Source organism: Heloderma suspectum, chromosome 2 (assembly GCF_057233095.1).
Source record: "Heloderma suspectum isolate Gila_16-S chromosome 2, 16-S_ref, whole genome shotgun sequence".
Lineage (NCBI taxonomy): Eukaryota > Metazoa > Chordata > Lepidosauria > Squamata > Helodermatidae > Heloderma > Heloderma suspectum.
The window spans coordinates 87,440,916-87,456,155 of record NC_139459.1 but is presented as its reverse complement, the minus strand read 5'-3'; the positions used below and the strand labels follow the sequence as shown (position 1 = coordinate 87,456,155).

At 45.9% G+C, this 15,240-nt stretch overlaps 1 protein-coding gene across 1 annotated transcript; it reads left to right on the top strand.

Moving 5' to 3' along the window:
- The first annotated feature begins 1,268 nt into the window (after window positions 1–1,268).
- On the top strand, window positions 1,269–12,405 carry NXNL2 (nucleoredoxin like 2). Its single transcript, XM_084832114.1, has 2 exons — window positions 1,269–2,533; window positions 11,785–12,405. The coding sequence occupies exons 1-2, from the start codon at window positions 2,235–2,237 to the stop codon at window positions 11,951–11,953; spliced, it is 468 nt and encodes a 155-aa protein (XP_084688240.1). The 5' UTR covers window positions 1,269–2,234; the 3' UTR covers window positions 11,954–12,405.
- The last annotated feature ends 2,835 nt before the right edge of the window (window positions 12,406–15,240 follow it).

Sequence of the window (15,240 nt, the reverse complement as noted above, 5' to 3'; positions counted from 1 at the left end):
ATTTTAGTCCTAGACTTCTTTCATTGTCCCCATAGAGTTTTGTCAAACAGAGAAATCAGCTGTCTCCCAGAAGCACAGTACAGGAGTGCTGTTTCATTCTCCTGTGAAACCAACAGGACAGATTTCACTTTGGGATGTCTAACGGAAAGATTCTAATAACAATAAACACAGAGATATGTGTGCCTTCTTCTCTGTGTCACTAGAGATGGTGGGTGTCTTGTACACTATTTAAACTTTGTTGCATATAATTATCAAATCATTATAACTATAACGTCAAATCCCAGAAAGTTCATATAGTCTGGATAAGCACAATCCAGCCAAGTTAAGCATTTTAGAGTGCAATCCTACAGTCCCTGGGAGAGTGTCCCAGGAGCCATAGCATACTGTGGGCATCCCCCTCTGTGGGTGGAGAGGGAGGTCCACTGCAGAAGTGGTCCAGAGAAAACTAAGGACAAAAAGGGGCATTCTGGCAGGGAGTGTGTGTGTGTGTGTGTGTGTGTGAGGGACAGATCAGGGAGGCTTTAGATGCACCAAAGCCTCATTTCCTGGACTTGCCCCTGAGACAAGGGCAAAACTACACCAGCCCTGGAGCTAGCATAATTATTTCCCCTCCCACTGGAACCAATAGAAAGGGGGGAGGATAAAATAGAGGGGGGGAAAGAAGCTAGAAAAGTGAAAAAGAAAAAGAAAAAAAGCCACTCTCACACACCTTCTGCCCTGGCTTGTATGAATCTGGCAGTGTTAAGGAAGCGGTGGTTGCTGTGCCACAGATAGGTGTATGTATATGTGTTATACACAAACACCTGTCTACCATAGGATTGCTCTGCTGCAGTTCCATTTATTTCAACGGGACAGTTAAGCATAACTGCTTGAAACCAAATGTGGTTTAAAAGTGCTTAATTTTGGCTAGATTGTGCCTGGTGAACTTACTTTCTAGCCTTCAGTTTCGGAAAAAGTAAACTCTGGGCTCCAGGCTTCAGAAAGAATCTGAAATGCCATTTCATTGATGCCTAAAATATTAATGCTGACTCCTGAGAATTCGATATTGGTGTCCTGGAATTTGGCATGTCTTTTTTTCATCATGTACGTTGACACAGAAGGAATCTCCTTAACGATTTCCATAATCGGGAAACAGGGAACGAAGTTCTGGTACATCTCCCCCGCCCCCCTTTCCCGCCCCTTCATTAGGCTTAAGAAAAATTCTGGTGAACTCGAAAGCTCGCCCATTACTTTCTGACGTTCTACTTGCTCCTGAGTGTTCTTGCGCTACCCTTGCTTGAGGAATGGAGGCGAAGGGAGAGAAGGGGAGAGGCGCTCATGGGGAGAAAGAGACCAAGAAGCCGTGTGTGTTAGTTTGCAGCCAGCAGAGCAGAGACTTTACTTCCGCCCCAACAAGATATTTTCTTCCTTCCCTTTCCTCTTTCCTTCTGCAGCGTGAGCGCCTCCGCCTCGCGTTCGCCTGTCAGTTTGCGGGGAAGATGCGAGCGAGAGGATCCCGATCGGGCCTTCTCGTCCGAGGCGGAGACACGCCCCGCCACGGCGCAAGCAGATCCAGGGCTAGCCTCGCTGGAGAGACCCGGCCTTCCAAACACGCCTCTTAAGGCTGGCTTCCGAGGGCTGTTTTTGGAGGCGCGCGTTCCATTTATAGCACTCGCCAACAAAGGCGGCAGCCTGACGGCGCCCCTTGGCCCCCGCGCCGCCGACTGAATAGCCTTGGGCCCCGCGCGCCCGGTCTCTCTGCCACATCACCAGCCCTCGCCGGCCTGCTCGCTCTCCCGTCGAGGGTTTTCTCAGCGAAGTTTTGACCCGCCATCCGATTTGGCCACGCTCGTGGCTGGCTTCACGTCGCGCCCCCGTTCGCATCCCGGGGAGAGTCCACGTTACAGTGGAGAACCGCGGCTCCCCCCCCCCCCCCCGGGAAGCCAGCGGCGGGGTTAGAGTAAGAACGGTTTGGTGTTGATTCCTCCCATTCCGTCCCCCCACCCCCCCGCTGCCGCTTTGCCCCTCTAGAAAAGGATCCTCGCCGCCGTCCGGAGTTTGGACGCTGTGCGGAGATCCGCTTAGGAATTCAAACTCAGCGCAGGCACACGCGGCTCCCTTTTTCCACAGCAGCCGCGGGTTCGGGCGATCGGGGCTCGTACGAGAGAAAAGCCGGCCGCCTCGCTCCTGCTGGAGGCGTGCGCGTGGCCTGGCGTGGCCTCTCCGCCTCCGTGTCTCCCGCAGCCCCGCTCAGGATGGACGTGTTCAGCGGGCGGCTCCTGGTCAACAGGGACGGACGCGCGGTGGATCCCGAGCAAGCCCTGGAGAACAAGATCGTGGGCTTGTACTTCTCGGCCGCGTGGTGCTCCCTCTGCCGGGACTTCACCCCCACCCTGTGCGACTTCTACGGCGAGTTGGTGGAGGACGCGCACCCGGCGGCCCCTTTCGAGATCGTGTTCATCTCCTCCGACCGCAGCCCCGAGGAGATGGTGGATTACATGCACGACATGCACGGGGGCTGGCTGGCGCTGCCCTTCCACGACCCCTTGAAGCAGTGAGTATCGCGGGGATGGCCGGCGCCCGGTTGCCACGTGCGTGTCGGTAGGAAGGCTCCTGCAGAGCTGGGGAAGCGGATCTCCCCAACACGCGGGGGGGGGGGGGCAGATGTCATTTCCACCCTTCACTCAGATCAGTTTGCTAGGATTGAAAACACCGTTTAAACCCTAATTCCAGGAAAGGGGGGGTGGGGATTCACCAAGGACCTTCGGTGCGGGGAAGGGGCAAGCTGTGTCTCATATTATGGTTGATTCACACGTGCCTGAACCTAAGCTGACATAGCGTCGTTTAAGGAATGTACCTCTTGATGACTTCCTCCAGTTGGTATGAACGACATTCAGTTGAAAAGTATTCTGTTTGAAATAACATGAGCTGGTGAGGAAAGCACCCCATGATAGCTCACTGGTAAAGAACAGCATTTGCAGTTAGATGGAAGCACTTCTGCATGTGACCATGGGGACCCGATGCCAGCCACAATAGACAACACTGAGCAGATGGCCTGTTAGCCTAGCGGCCCAAGGCAGCTTCCCCTACCCGTGAGTAACTTTTGAGCAGTGAAGGCTGCTTTATAATCTGAGCCAAGTCATACTTAACCTCATCCGATGTTGAATTTGTGTATATAAACTCTCAATCTCCCAATACCTGCCTTAAATTCACAATGCATCCTAAACATGTTTATTTTATCACACACCTTTATCCATCCTTCTTCCAAGGAGCAGCATACGTGAGGGTTGTCTCATTTAATCCTCACAGCAGTCTTCTGATGTAGACTTACATCAAAATGTCTTGATGTAGACACTTTAGCTTAAGGTGAGCTGTCCAGTGTACTTGATACATAAGCAAGGATTTGAATCCAGGTCTCCATGGCCCAGTTCCAACATTCTAACCACTACACCACCACTTTGGCTCTCAGAAGTATTCACACCCCATTTCCCCCTCAGTGCGATTTGCATCCAAGTGAATACATTTATGATTTCAGATTTTTAAAAATACAGTCGAGGTCTGTCTTTGAGGGTGATGAGGGGCAGAGCTCTGCTTCCACTTGTACTCCCACTGGCATCAAACCCCCTACTGAAAATGTAAAAATAACGTCTTCTCCTCTTTCCTGTGTTCCACACCTTCTCCTGCCAGCCAGCAGCTTATCCAGTCTCTCGGATCAGATCCAAGAGATTTTTTTTTCCGATCTCTCTGCAGCCGGAGCGTGCACAGAGGAGAGCTTGCTTAAAGAGAGGAGTTTTGCTTTGTGCAAGCTCTGTTGTCCTCCGCACTCAGCAGGGTGGCGCAAATGCAGCAACTAGAACCAGGCAGGAAGTTTGCCAGTACCAACTTGCCTGGATGCTGGAGAAAGTGTCTTAAATTGCCTCTGCCCCCAAGGTGACCTGATGTGGCCAAGCAAAGGATGAGAAATGGGCAGGAAAGTAAGCACCCCCAGCCAATAATTTATTTTAAACATATCGCTCATAGGCAATCACAATTTTTTTAAAAAAAAATCTTTCTGTGCAGTGCTGTTATAATTGGAAATAATTTGGTAGCCATTTCTACTCCCTTCTTGAGAGCATGAAGTGACAAGCAGAGCAGGCAGCAGCAGCAGGATCAGTGTGCATTGTTACATTTTTTGCCAAGTCCACTCCTGGGAGTGTGATGCAGATGCAGTATAAGTGTATTTTTTAAAAAAATCTGTGTGTGATTAATCTGTGAGAGCAAAACTACACATTGCAATGCTAATCATAGAACAGTAGGGTTGGAAGGGGCCTACAAGACCATCGAGTCCAACCCCCTGCTGAATGCAGGAATCCAAGTCAGAGCATCCCTGACAGATGGCTGTCCAGCCTCCAGTGTGGGAGAGCCCACCACCTCCCTAGGTCATTGGTTCCATTGTTGTATTGCTCCAACATTCAGAAAGTTTCTCCTGATGTTCAGCCGGAATCTGGCTTCCTGTAACTTGAGCCCATTATTCCATGTCCTGCATCAAGAAGAGATCCTGGCCTTCCTGTCTGTGACAACCTTTCAAGTACTTGAAGAGTGCTATCATATCTCTCCTCAATCTTCTCTTCTCAAGGCTAAACATGCCCAGTTCTTTCAGTCTCTCTTCATAGGGCTTTGTTTCCAGTCCCCTGATCATCTAACTGGGGATCTCAAAACTAAACATTTGTCCAATCATGCTTTGGATTATTTACTTTGGTGCAAGCATGTGTGGACCCAATTTGGATTGGGACCATGGCGTTCTGGGAGCGGGGCTTTAAGCTTTCCACCCTCCCGTTTTCACCCCAGTTGTACCCCTTCTGTCAATGGGGGGGGGGGTTAAAAAAAAGAAAAAACATGGATTCCAATTAAGTTTTTCTTTTCTTTAAACCCCCAATGGGAGGTGTGTACAATTTCAGGATGAAAATGGGGTGGGGAAAGCTTAGAGCCATCCCCAGCCCTGGAGTGTCATGGTCCTGATCTGAATCAGGGCTGTGTGTACTTGCAGGAGAGTAAGAAAAGCTATTTAGTTTGGCCTAGCATGGCAGCCAGCAGGAGAAGGCACCACAGCTTAGCTCATTGAATCAATCCAGACCTAAACGTTAGGTATGCTTGCTTCGGGGGGGGGGGGGGGTGACTGAGGGTTTTTTTTTTTAGGTTTTTTTAAATGCTGTTTTCCTTCCCCCCACCCTCCCATTCCTTCCTCTGTTTTTGGTTGCTCTCTTAAAAAAAATCAGCTGTGATTGGGCAATTTTGGTTCCATTAAAAAAAATGCTTATGGGTGCTTTTTATCTCTCATTTTTCTTTTAAAGGAAAATGCTTGTGGGTGCTTGGGGTGGCAACGGCTTCATTTAAAGAAAATGGGTTGTGGGTGCTTGGGCTGCTTCTTTTTCTAGGTGTTTGGAGCAAATTCTGATTTTTATTTTTTGTGTTGTTCTGCTTTGCTTTGCCCATGAACTGCACAGTCTTGCTGGGTGCTATAAATAAGAATAATTTATGTGTTGGCCCTTGAATATCATCATTGTTATTATTATAATCACCATCATTATTATCATCATAATCACCATCACCTTCTCCCCCCCCCCTTGCTTTGCAGGCATGATGTAGAATTTAGGCTGTGTTCCCAAGCTTACCCTTTCTGTGTCCCCTCTCTAATTTCCCTCTCTGGGTTGCTGGCAAGTTAAGACTGTTTCTTCCCCCTTCCCCCTGCTTTGCAGGCATGATTTTAGGGCCAGTCTACATGGCTGATTTACTGTGGAGGGAGAGCACAACAGGGTTGTTTGCAACAGATGATGCTGTCTCCAATCTGCAGGCAACCAGCACCTTCCTCTTGAAAAGTACTTTGGGGAAAGTACTTTTAGTCTGTATTTACTTAAAGTGGCTCCCAGGTAGTTCCTCTGCAGCATGCCCTGTCCCCCTGCATTAAATCCTGGGCATGACTCTGTGGTGTGGCTGCGACCTGGCAGTGATGTGGTCAAGGGGTGGGGCTGCCCCTTCCCCATCCTCTCTTTTTCCACATTGGCAGTAGGACATAGTCTGCAGAGTATGTTTCCCATTCAGAATACTGCAGTTGTGCATTTTCAAGGAGTCAGGATAGCAAAGTAGTTGCTTTGGCCAGTCAGAGTAACTAGTCTGCCTTTCCCATTCATAAAGGTGCTACAGTGCTGTTTTTAGCCTTCACAATTGCACTGTAGTAGCGTTCACCATTCACAGTAGCTAGCCCCTATTTCCCATTCATAAAAGTGCACTTCCTGTCCTCCTCCAATCAGCCTCCAGTCAGTTAAGTTTGAATGTGATCCTGGTATGAGATTGAGCAACATCACACATGCCCAACAATCCCAAGCTATACAGAAAATGGTCGAGTGGGGCAGGGGGCGGGGGAATCATGGTATGTAAAGTTCCGCCATGGAAAAGGAATGCTGACAGAACAAGGCTGCGATCCTCTGCACTCTTCCCAGGGGGTTAGAGTGCACTGAATACAATGGGACTTACTCCTGATTAAAAAGGCATAGGATGAGACTTCGTGGCTGCAAAAGTCAGGCACACTGCCTCCCCTGAATGGTGTGCGGTTTACTTCCAAGTAGCCACACACATAGAACTGAGCCTCATGGAACTGAAGAGGGGGGGGCTCCTGGTGCCATCTGCCCCTCCTCCTTCTGTTCCCTGTATTGTTTACTTTTCAGCAGATTGCAGTAACACTACTGTGAAATGCTGCTACTGGAGGATCCTGCTACTAGCTGCCCCATCGCCTTCCAGGCTGTGTATTCTTTATTGTGCACGACATATTGTGAATAGCAGCCGCAGGACAGCCGTCCTGCATGGAGGGAAAAGGCTGGAGTTACCTCCTGCTGCTTGCCTCTGCTTCCCCAGCCCTGAACTCTTGTTTCTCCACAAAGCCTCCTCCTCCTCACCCCCCCCCTCCACACACACACACACACACACACACACACACGGAGGAGAGTGTGGACAAGGGCGGGAAACAAGCCTCCCTCACTTGCTGAGCAGGGTTGATGGGGCTGATGACATTCAGTTCTACTCTGCCCACCCGAAATGAGAAGCGCTTTCATGTGACCCGTGAAAGCAGGTTTTTAGGTGCTGTATACTCGGCTTCTCCTGCTTTGTGTGCCCCTGACAGACTAAAGCAATTTCAAGAAAATCTGGATATAACCAAAGAGCGCTTCTCATTCTGTTTCCATGCAGATCTCCCCCCCCCCGCCCCACTCTAAGTTCATGTGTCCCAGTTTCCCCTTTTGATATGGCTTGTTGGCGCCTGTGGATTAAAAGTACTTGTTCTGTGAATTACTGTGAAATTTATTCCCATCCCACCACTCACTTTGCTTTTTAGCCATGACTTTAAAGTTAACGGCCCTCAGTTTCTCCTTTCTTTGAAATGGGTTCCTGCTCCAGAGCAGTGAGATGCGGGCTCAAAGTACTGCATGACTATGTTGTGGGGATCAGACCCAAACACTCCTTTGCAGTGTGCCTTTGTGTGAAATGGGCTTCTGATTGAGCCTTTGCCCCGCCCCCATTCTTTACTTTAGTTACATGCAAAAGTACTTGCAACGTTGCTTAAGGGTGCAATCCTGTGCATGTTTAGACAGAAAAAAGTCCTACAACTCCCAGCATTCCCCAGCCAGGATAGCTGGCTGGGGCATGCTGGGAGTTGTAGGACTTTTTTCTGTCTGAACACTCATAGGATTGCACCTTTAGTGGCCTTCGCATCTTTGCAAGAGAGGAGGATGGGTGGCAAATTACATATAGTTGGCTCCACCTCTGGTGACCTGCCCTCCACCCCACCAGTTCCAGTGGGGACCAGTCACCACTGCCAGGCTAGTAATGCATTCTGTTCTTACTGAGACAGGGTGAAGTAGCTTTGCTTCGCGGAAATATGTGTGCTCATCGGGTTTAAAGGCTGCTGCTGGAATGGGACAGGAGAGAATGCTTAGCCACCAGGAAAACAAAAGAAAACTTGAAAAGTTTTTAAAATGGGCAGTGGAGGGACAACCAGTGATGTCACTGGCACTCTAACCAAGAAGGGCCCATTACTCTCACATGAGCACATAACTCCAACAGGTAGTAGATTGGTTAACAGTTGTGAAAAGATTTTAGATATATAAATTACTGTGTGGAGAGAAGCTATTTTGCTTGCAGCTGTAGCAGAGCACTAGCAATCAGGATGATTAATCTCACCCTTGCAGAAGGTCTTATCAGGGATAATAGCTTCTGAGCTCATTTTAGCTTCCAGTGTGTCTGTACAATCCAGGGGTCATCTTGAGGTTGTAGCAAGTTCACAGCATGGAGATAAAGGTAGAAAGACCAAAGTATTATTTATACTTTATTTAGCTCACTGTTCATCTTGAGATAAATGAGCATGTAAACAGCAGCTTGAAATATTATCTCTGATGTTCACTGTTCTACCCAGGCTGAATCCCCTGTTAACGTGCTTAAGCCTTAATGTGAGTACTTTATTGAATGATTTTTACATGATGAATATTTCTTATATTTACCTAGTGTGGGAGCCTATTCAGCTGTTTTCAGAAGTAATGCTGAAATCACTTGTCACACTTCATATGTCTGTAATTTCACTAGGGAAACCTGCAATGGCAGAATGTGCATTTATTCTGTTCTCAAAAACTACCACCACCATTCAAAAAAACAAGCCCCTAGTGTGAGTAAAGAATTAAGACCCTTACAATTCACTCGTGCTCCAAAAAGCACGGAACCTGTACATTAAGATTCCTGCCTTAACTTGCACACCATAAGAGTCTTTCAGCCCAGCCATCTTCTTCTGCAGGTTAAGGGTAACACTGATGCTGACCCAAGAGTCAGTCAGCTTACCATGCCCATCGAGCATGCTCAGTCCTTGGGGGATTTCTCCCCCCACCATTACTTTTACTAAAAAAAAAAATGTGCTTCAGCAAACCTTGGGGTTCTCCTTATCCTGCTGTTTTGTGTGGATGGTGTCGTTTTGGCTACATAAGGATCCAGACTCAGAAAATGATTTCTCTCTCAGGATACAGAATTTTTAAAAAATTAAAAACAAATTAAAATACAACCAGATCAGGTTCAAAAGTTCATACAATCAGCAAACAGCACCAGAATGAAAGACTGAAAGCATTTTGTTAAGTCTGCGTAAATAAAAAGGTCTTTATCTAAAACATTAAATTTGGTGCCAGCTGCCAGGTGAGCCTCCGCAGGGGGTAGACCTAGTTTTGTGTAATAGAGTGTTGGACTAGGATTGAGGTGACCCAAGTTCAAATCCCCACTTAGCCATGAATGTCACTAGGTGACTTTAAGCTAGTCCTATGTGTTAGTCTAGCCTACCTCACAGGGTTGTTTTGAGGACAAATTGCAAGGGGGAGAAACGTGTATGTTGCATTGATCTCCTTGAAGGGAAGGTGGGATGTAAATTTGATTTTTAAGATATATAAATGGCTCATCATAGCTGACAAGACCCTTTCCCCAGATATGTCTTACCTAATCCCTGATAGGAGGCATAACCCAGAGGAGAGCCTCAGAGGATATCTATCAGGCCAGTTGTATATTATTTTTCTTTTCTTCCACATAGGATGTATCTATACTGAGGAAACCAATTTGGTTTAATCTTGTACCGAACTACTCTAACAGGCTTAATTCTTGTCTGAAAATCTCCCTGAGGTAAACTTGCACTTCTGCAGCTCCATATAGGCCTCTCCCAGCAGTGCTAGCAACAACAAGTTATATAACTCCCAGTCACTTGATTTTTTAGCAGCTTCATTTTACAGTTGGTGCTTTCAGGATCTACTTTTGAGCTCAGCAGGTAGGGAGAAGGACAAACATGAAGCAATGAAGAAAACAGAGTAAGAGAAATTGATTAGGAACAGCAAGTAGCAAATGATGGTCCATTCCACACTGTTACCTGTATAGGTAATTGGAATTGACATCATTGGGGCTGCATGGGTCTGAAGCAATACACAATTGCAAGTCACAGCCCTTAGTTTAGATGGAGGCTCTTCACCTAACTTCATGTGGCTCTTGGCCTAATTTCAAAAGCCCTGCACAAGTGATCAGCTCAGACCTCTGACACAGGCAATTGGTCCCTTTGCTGGCAGCCTGCTGAGCAGGGAAGAAGGTGCAGGGGTGGGGGAGAGAAGGGGGTGTCAAAAAGAGAAAGAGAAGGGTGCCCTCATCCTACTCAGTTTTGACTCCACCCCTGCTCACTGCTGGCATGCAGACCTGGACAGATTTAGCATCCCCTTCGAGGAAATGCAGCCCTCAACAGGAACAAGGTTCCCCAACACTGATTTAAACTGTTGGTCCTAGCATGGATTTGCCCAAAGCAACCATTCTTTACATGGTTGCTTTCCACTTTGGAGTCTCACCACTTTGGAGACAAACTATTCCACACTATCCCTTTACTAAGGAGCATGTCGCCATGTGGTATTTTTTTTACTGAGAACATAGAAAGCTAAAGAGAGGCAGATTTATTTTTTTTTTTAAAACCCACAAATATTTTCATGCTGTGACCTGGGAGAACATAACATGGAGTACTGGTGTCTGGATTGTGTAAGGTGTAATCATATGACCTTTAACTAAACATGGAACACATGAAGCTGCATTTTGCCAAATTGGACCATTGGTCCGTCAGTATTGTCTGCATTGACTGGTGGTGGCTCTCTGGGGTTTCAGCCAGGAGTATTTCCCAGATTGAAACCTTTTGCATGCACAGTATGCGCTCTCCCACTGAACTACAACCATACACCAAGATGTATTCAAGCAGCCAGAAGTGCTTAACCTGGCGAGAAAGCTAGTCTCACACAGTTTCCTTACAGTAGAATTGTAATTATTTATCTCCTTACTGACATGCATGGATGTTTTTTGGGTGTCACATGCTGCCTGTATTCATTTTCTTTTATCTCCTATTCACTTCACAGGCATGCCACCTCATCACATTATAAGCTGCCAATGATGTGAGGTGGCAGAATGTAGTGTTGTGATGTGAGGATATGGATAAGTTTTGCTTTCATGTTACAGAGGCATTAAACAGGTGGAATTCAAGAAGAAGATGGGTGCCCCACAAGTGACAGGAGTCCACTGCTACCAATCTGCCATAATAATCCAAGTCTAGTATCATGTGCACTAGCACAAACAAGAACTAAAAATAGGTGCAGAGCACATAATCTTATACACAGAGTACACATCAAGTCATAAAACATATAACATGCAAATATGCAGCGCATTATCAAGAATTAAGTATTTGTAAAATGAGTAGAAGATAGAAAGATTTACTCATTTTAAAGGGGGAGCAGACCTAAAAAAAAAAAAAAAAAGTAAAGTACTGAGGTCCCAAGGTGATAACTAGGTAGACTAGACCAACCCTTTTAAAATAAATAAGCTGGGAAATCCCCACCCCAAATTCCACCCCTGGGAATTAAACACACAGCTGCTGGTTTTGTCTGCAGCTGCACATTTAAGATGCCATGTAATGCACACTTACCGGGGATTGAGCCCCACTAAATGCAGTGGGAATTACATCTGAATAAAATGTATAGGAAGGTGTTTTAATGTAACATCTAGTCCTGGCCTTAAAAGAGTGCTGAAAACTTTGAAGAACATTGCCTGTGGGCTGCTATTTGTTGAAGGAATCCAAATTGTCATTTTAAACCAAGTTTTCTTCTAAAAAGACCCTTACTCTGGGTTGTTGTTTTAGAAAACCCAATATGTTTTTTTTAATTGCTTTGTATCTACCTTATTTAATTATGTGTTTCACACAAGTGTGCTGAACTTTCCCCCTCTTTTTCTTTACAGTGAGTTGAAGAAGAAATATAACATCACAGCCATTCCTAAACTTGTGATTGTTAAGCAAACCGGAGAAGTAATTACTGATAAAGGAAGAAAACAGATACGGGAGAGAGGGCTCAATTGCTTCCAAAACTGGCTTGAAGGGGCAAATGTCTTTCAGAATTTCTGTAGCTGAACCAAGATGGGGCTTACAGAGAAGATAGCTTTGCTACACCTTTTGTATGTCCAGAGTACCCATTATCACAAGTAGGCTAAAAGGGTAATGACATTCTTTGTTCTAGTATTGTTTTGCTTTGTTTCAAATTCTGTGCAGCTGGAGTAGTTAAAAATAGTTGGTCTTAATGCACTTCTCCGTCTGCTCTGTATTATTGCTATTTGTGTTTTTATTACATAGAAGATAACCAAAGCAGTCATAATACAATACTACTGAAGAATTTGATAGCGGTCAGCTAGTAGGGCCTTCAAAAGAGTTCCACCTCAAATCTATGCAAGCACTTTATTTTTGCAAGGCTAAAAACCTTACGGGGAAAACTTTATATTCTTGACAGAAATACTTTTTTAAAGTTCTGGTCTATATATTACTAACATAAGAGAGAGTCTCTGCTTTAATAAACCTGTTTCTAGCTGACCTGTCTTTCCTTGTCTCCTTTCATAATATGCAAAATTGAAAACGAAAATGGCAGACTCCCTACCTAATGTTTCTCTTGCTTAAGTTCATGCTTTAAGAGTACCTCTCTTTCTGTTTATACGTGACCCTATTGTTCTCTGTTGCTTCATACTCCGCTTTGTTCACTTCAGTGTTAACTTGTGTACGCCTGGTGTGTGCAAATGCTATACAGCTTAAGAACATCAGAAGAGCCACGCTGGCTTAGACCAATGGCCTATCTAGTTCAGCATTCTGTTCCCCGCAATGGGCAATGAGAAGCCTGTGGGACGCCCACAAGCAAGACATGAGCACAATAGCACCCTCCTGCTCATGTCCCCTAGCAACTGGTATTGAGAGGTAATACATAGCCATCATGACTGGTAGCCATTGGTGGCCTTATTCTCCATTAATTTGTTTAGTCACTCTTTTAAGCTTTAAAACTGCCCCAGTTAGTGGTCATCACAACGTCTTGTGGTAGCAAATTCCTTTCTTTTAACTATATGCTGTGTGAAGAAGTACGTTCTTGTGATCCACCAAGCCAATCACAGTCCACCAGGCATGTATGGCCACATATAGATGGCTTGATAAACCTATTTTTGCTGCCTGCCTGGGACTGCAAAACATCTAGATGTTGTGAAACATCTAGCAGGCTACAGTTCATCGCTGGGGGCTATGGTCACCTTGACAGGTCACGTTACACAGGCCTGGTGCACACAATGCTGGTGAGTTTTAGCTGTTTTTCTCTAGATGTCCTAGTGCCACCCCACACCCCCAATAAAAACCTGATGCTGAGAGAAACATAGTTGGCATCTTCTTCCTTGCAGTGAGTCAAACAGCAAAGGAAGAGGATGATCTTGCATTTGAAAAGCACATTCTATCTCAATTCTTATCGTCTGGGAAGACAGAAGTAGTTGTTCTAAATCCCAGAATCTTCTGCACTGTTTCATCTGCAAGATTTCCCCTTCAGTGTTTGGTGCTTGTCACAGAAAGCTTAGAGGACGCACTGCTTAGAAAGCAAGACAAAAACTTTATTGTCACTAACACAAGACAGAACAAGGAAACTCCTGACTCTACCCAAATACAAGGAAGCCCAGTGTCATCTAGTGACTAACCATGCACTAGTGTTCCTGGGTCCTCTTTGGCCTACATTTCAGGGTTTCCTCAAGCTTTCTTTTGCACTTCATCGCACCTTATCTCCAGAACTTTTTCTAGCAAAGGAAACAAAGAAAAGAACAGGAAAGGGGAGGGAAATTGAGCATGAACACAGAGGGGGAAAAAAGGAAAGAAGCAGCAGAGGCTGGTTGCTCTGATGCCAGTGGGGCTGCGAATACACTCTGGGTTTCAGTCAGAACTCTAAAGGAGCTATCCAAGGTCCTGAACCCATTTGGGGGATAGGGTTCAGCACCTTTGACAGTTCCTTTAGAGTTCTGACTGGTTCTGCTTGAAACGCAGAGCGGATTCACAGCCGCACTGACATCGAAGACATTAGCCTCCAATGGAAAGAAGGAAGTGGAAAATGAGAGACAAAAGAAAACAGGAGATGCCTTGAAAGGGCTGGAGGGGTAAAGGAAGGATATAATATACGACTAGTATAAGGTTGTGAAAATTGGAAAACAGTATTCATTTGTATTTTCTATTTTTACTTATTTTTATTATCTCTTTTTTAAAAGTCTAGCTCTTAAACATATGTCCTCACTATACAAAATCTCAGTTCCTAAAGCACAAGGTTTCCCCACTGCCCACTGCACAAAATGTGTCTAGCTGCATGTTGGAATAAATTCCGCTGCACTAAATAGAAAACAGGCTGTAGTAAAGAAGCAGTAAAATACTCTTGCAAGTTACAACTTCTGTTTCAGCCTTGTAGGAGCCATGGAAGATACCTAGGTTGCAGTAAATGAAGAGTATTTTTCACCCAGGTGGCTTTTGTTAGGCATTCTTCTGGTTCTCATATTTGTCTCTGTCTAAGAAAATGGAGGAAAATACTTGGCAGGTACCATTCCTTATCGATCCTTTGCCTAAGGCAGGGGTGAGCAACTTCTGGAGGCCATTTTCACACCCCAGACGACCCCAGTAGGCTATGCACCTACTGCCATCGGCAAAACAAATTGCTAGTTTGCTACCGATTTTCAGTGGTAAACAGCTATAGAATGCTATAGTGGCCAAAACAAATCATGACAAATCAGCTTTTTTGTTGTTGCCGCTGCAACAACAATTTTGGTGGCATAGTGGGGGGCTGTTGGAGCCCCGCTGGGGGTGGCAGGAGCCATATGCAGGCTGTTACACCTAAAGGATCTGGGTCCTCAAAACCTTTGTTGAAGTAGATTAGATCGAGAGCTGCTTTTAGCATTTTGTAGTCTTGACTTTGTGCTGAGCACAAAATACTATATAGGTGTTCAAATGACCGCGCCCCCCATGTGTTCACTGAACTTATGAGGCAGCACTAGAATTGCATCCACTCCTGCAAATGCTGACATGCTTGCTGGCCACACATCTGGTGCCCATGTGTTCAGTGTTAGTGTGAAAGGGCCCTGTGCTCACACAGATGTTTGAGTGTTGAGGCTCCTCTATGCAGGTGGGAATGCATACAGCTGAACTCCAGGGACAGACAGGTGCCCCAGTAGGTGTTCCTGTACTCCAGCTGGGTGCAAACAGATTGCAGAGTGGTTGCCCTCCATGTCAGAGTCCAGCTTGCCACCTTGAGTAGAGGAGTGACTCCATTGCTATCCCTTGCTCCAGCATTTTGGAACCAAGTCTGGAGAGAACTTCAGGCCCTCTGGTTGAACAGGGAACTTCCTGGCTCAAACATTTTGATGTGC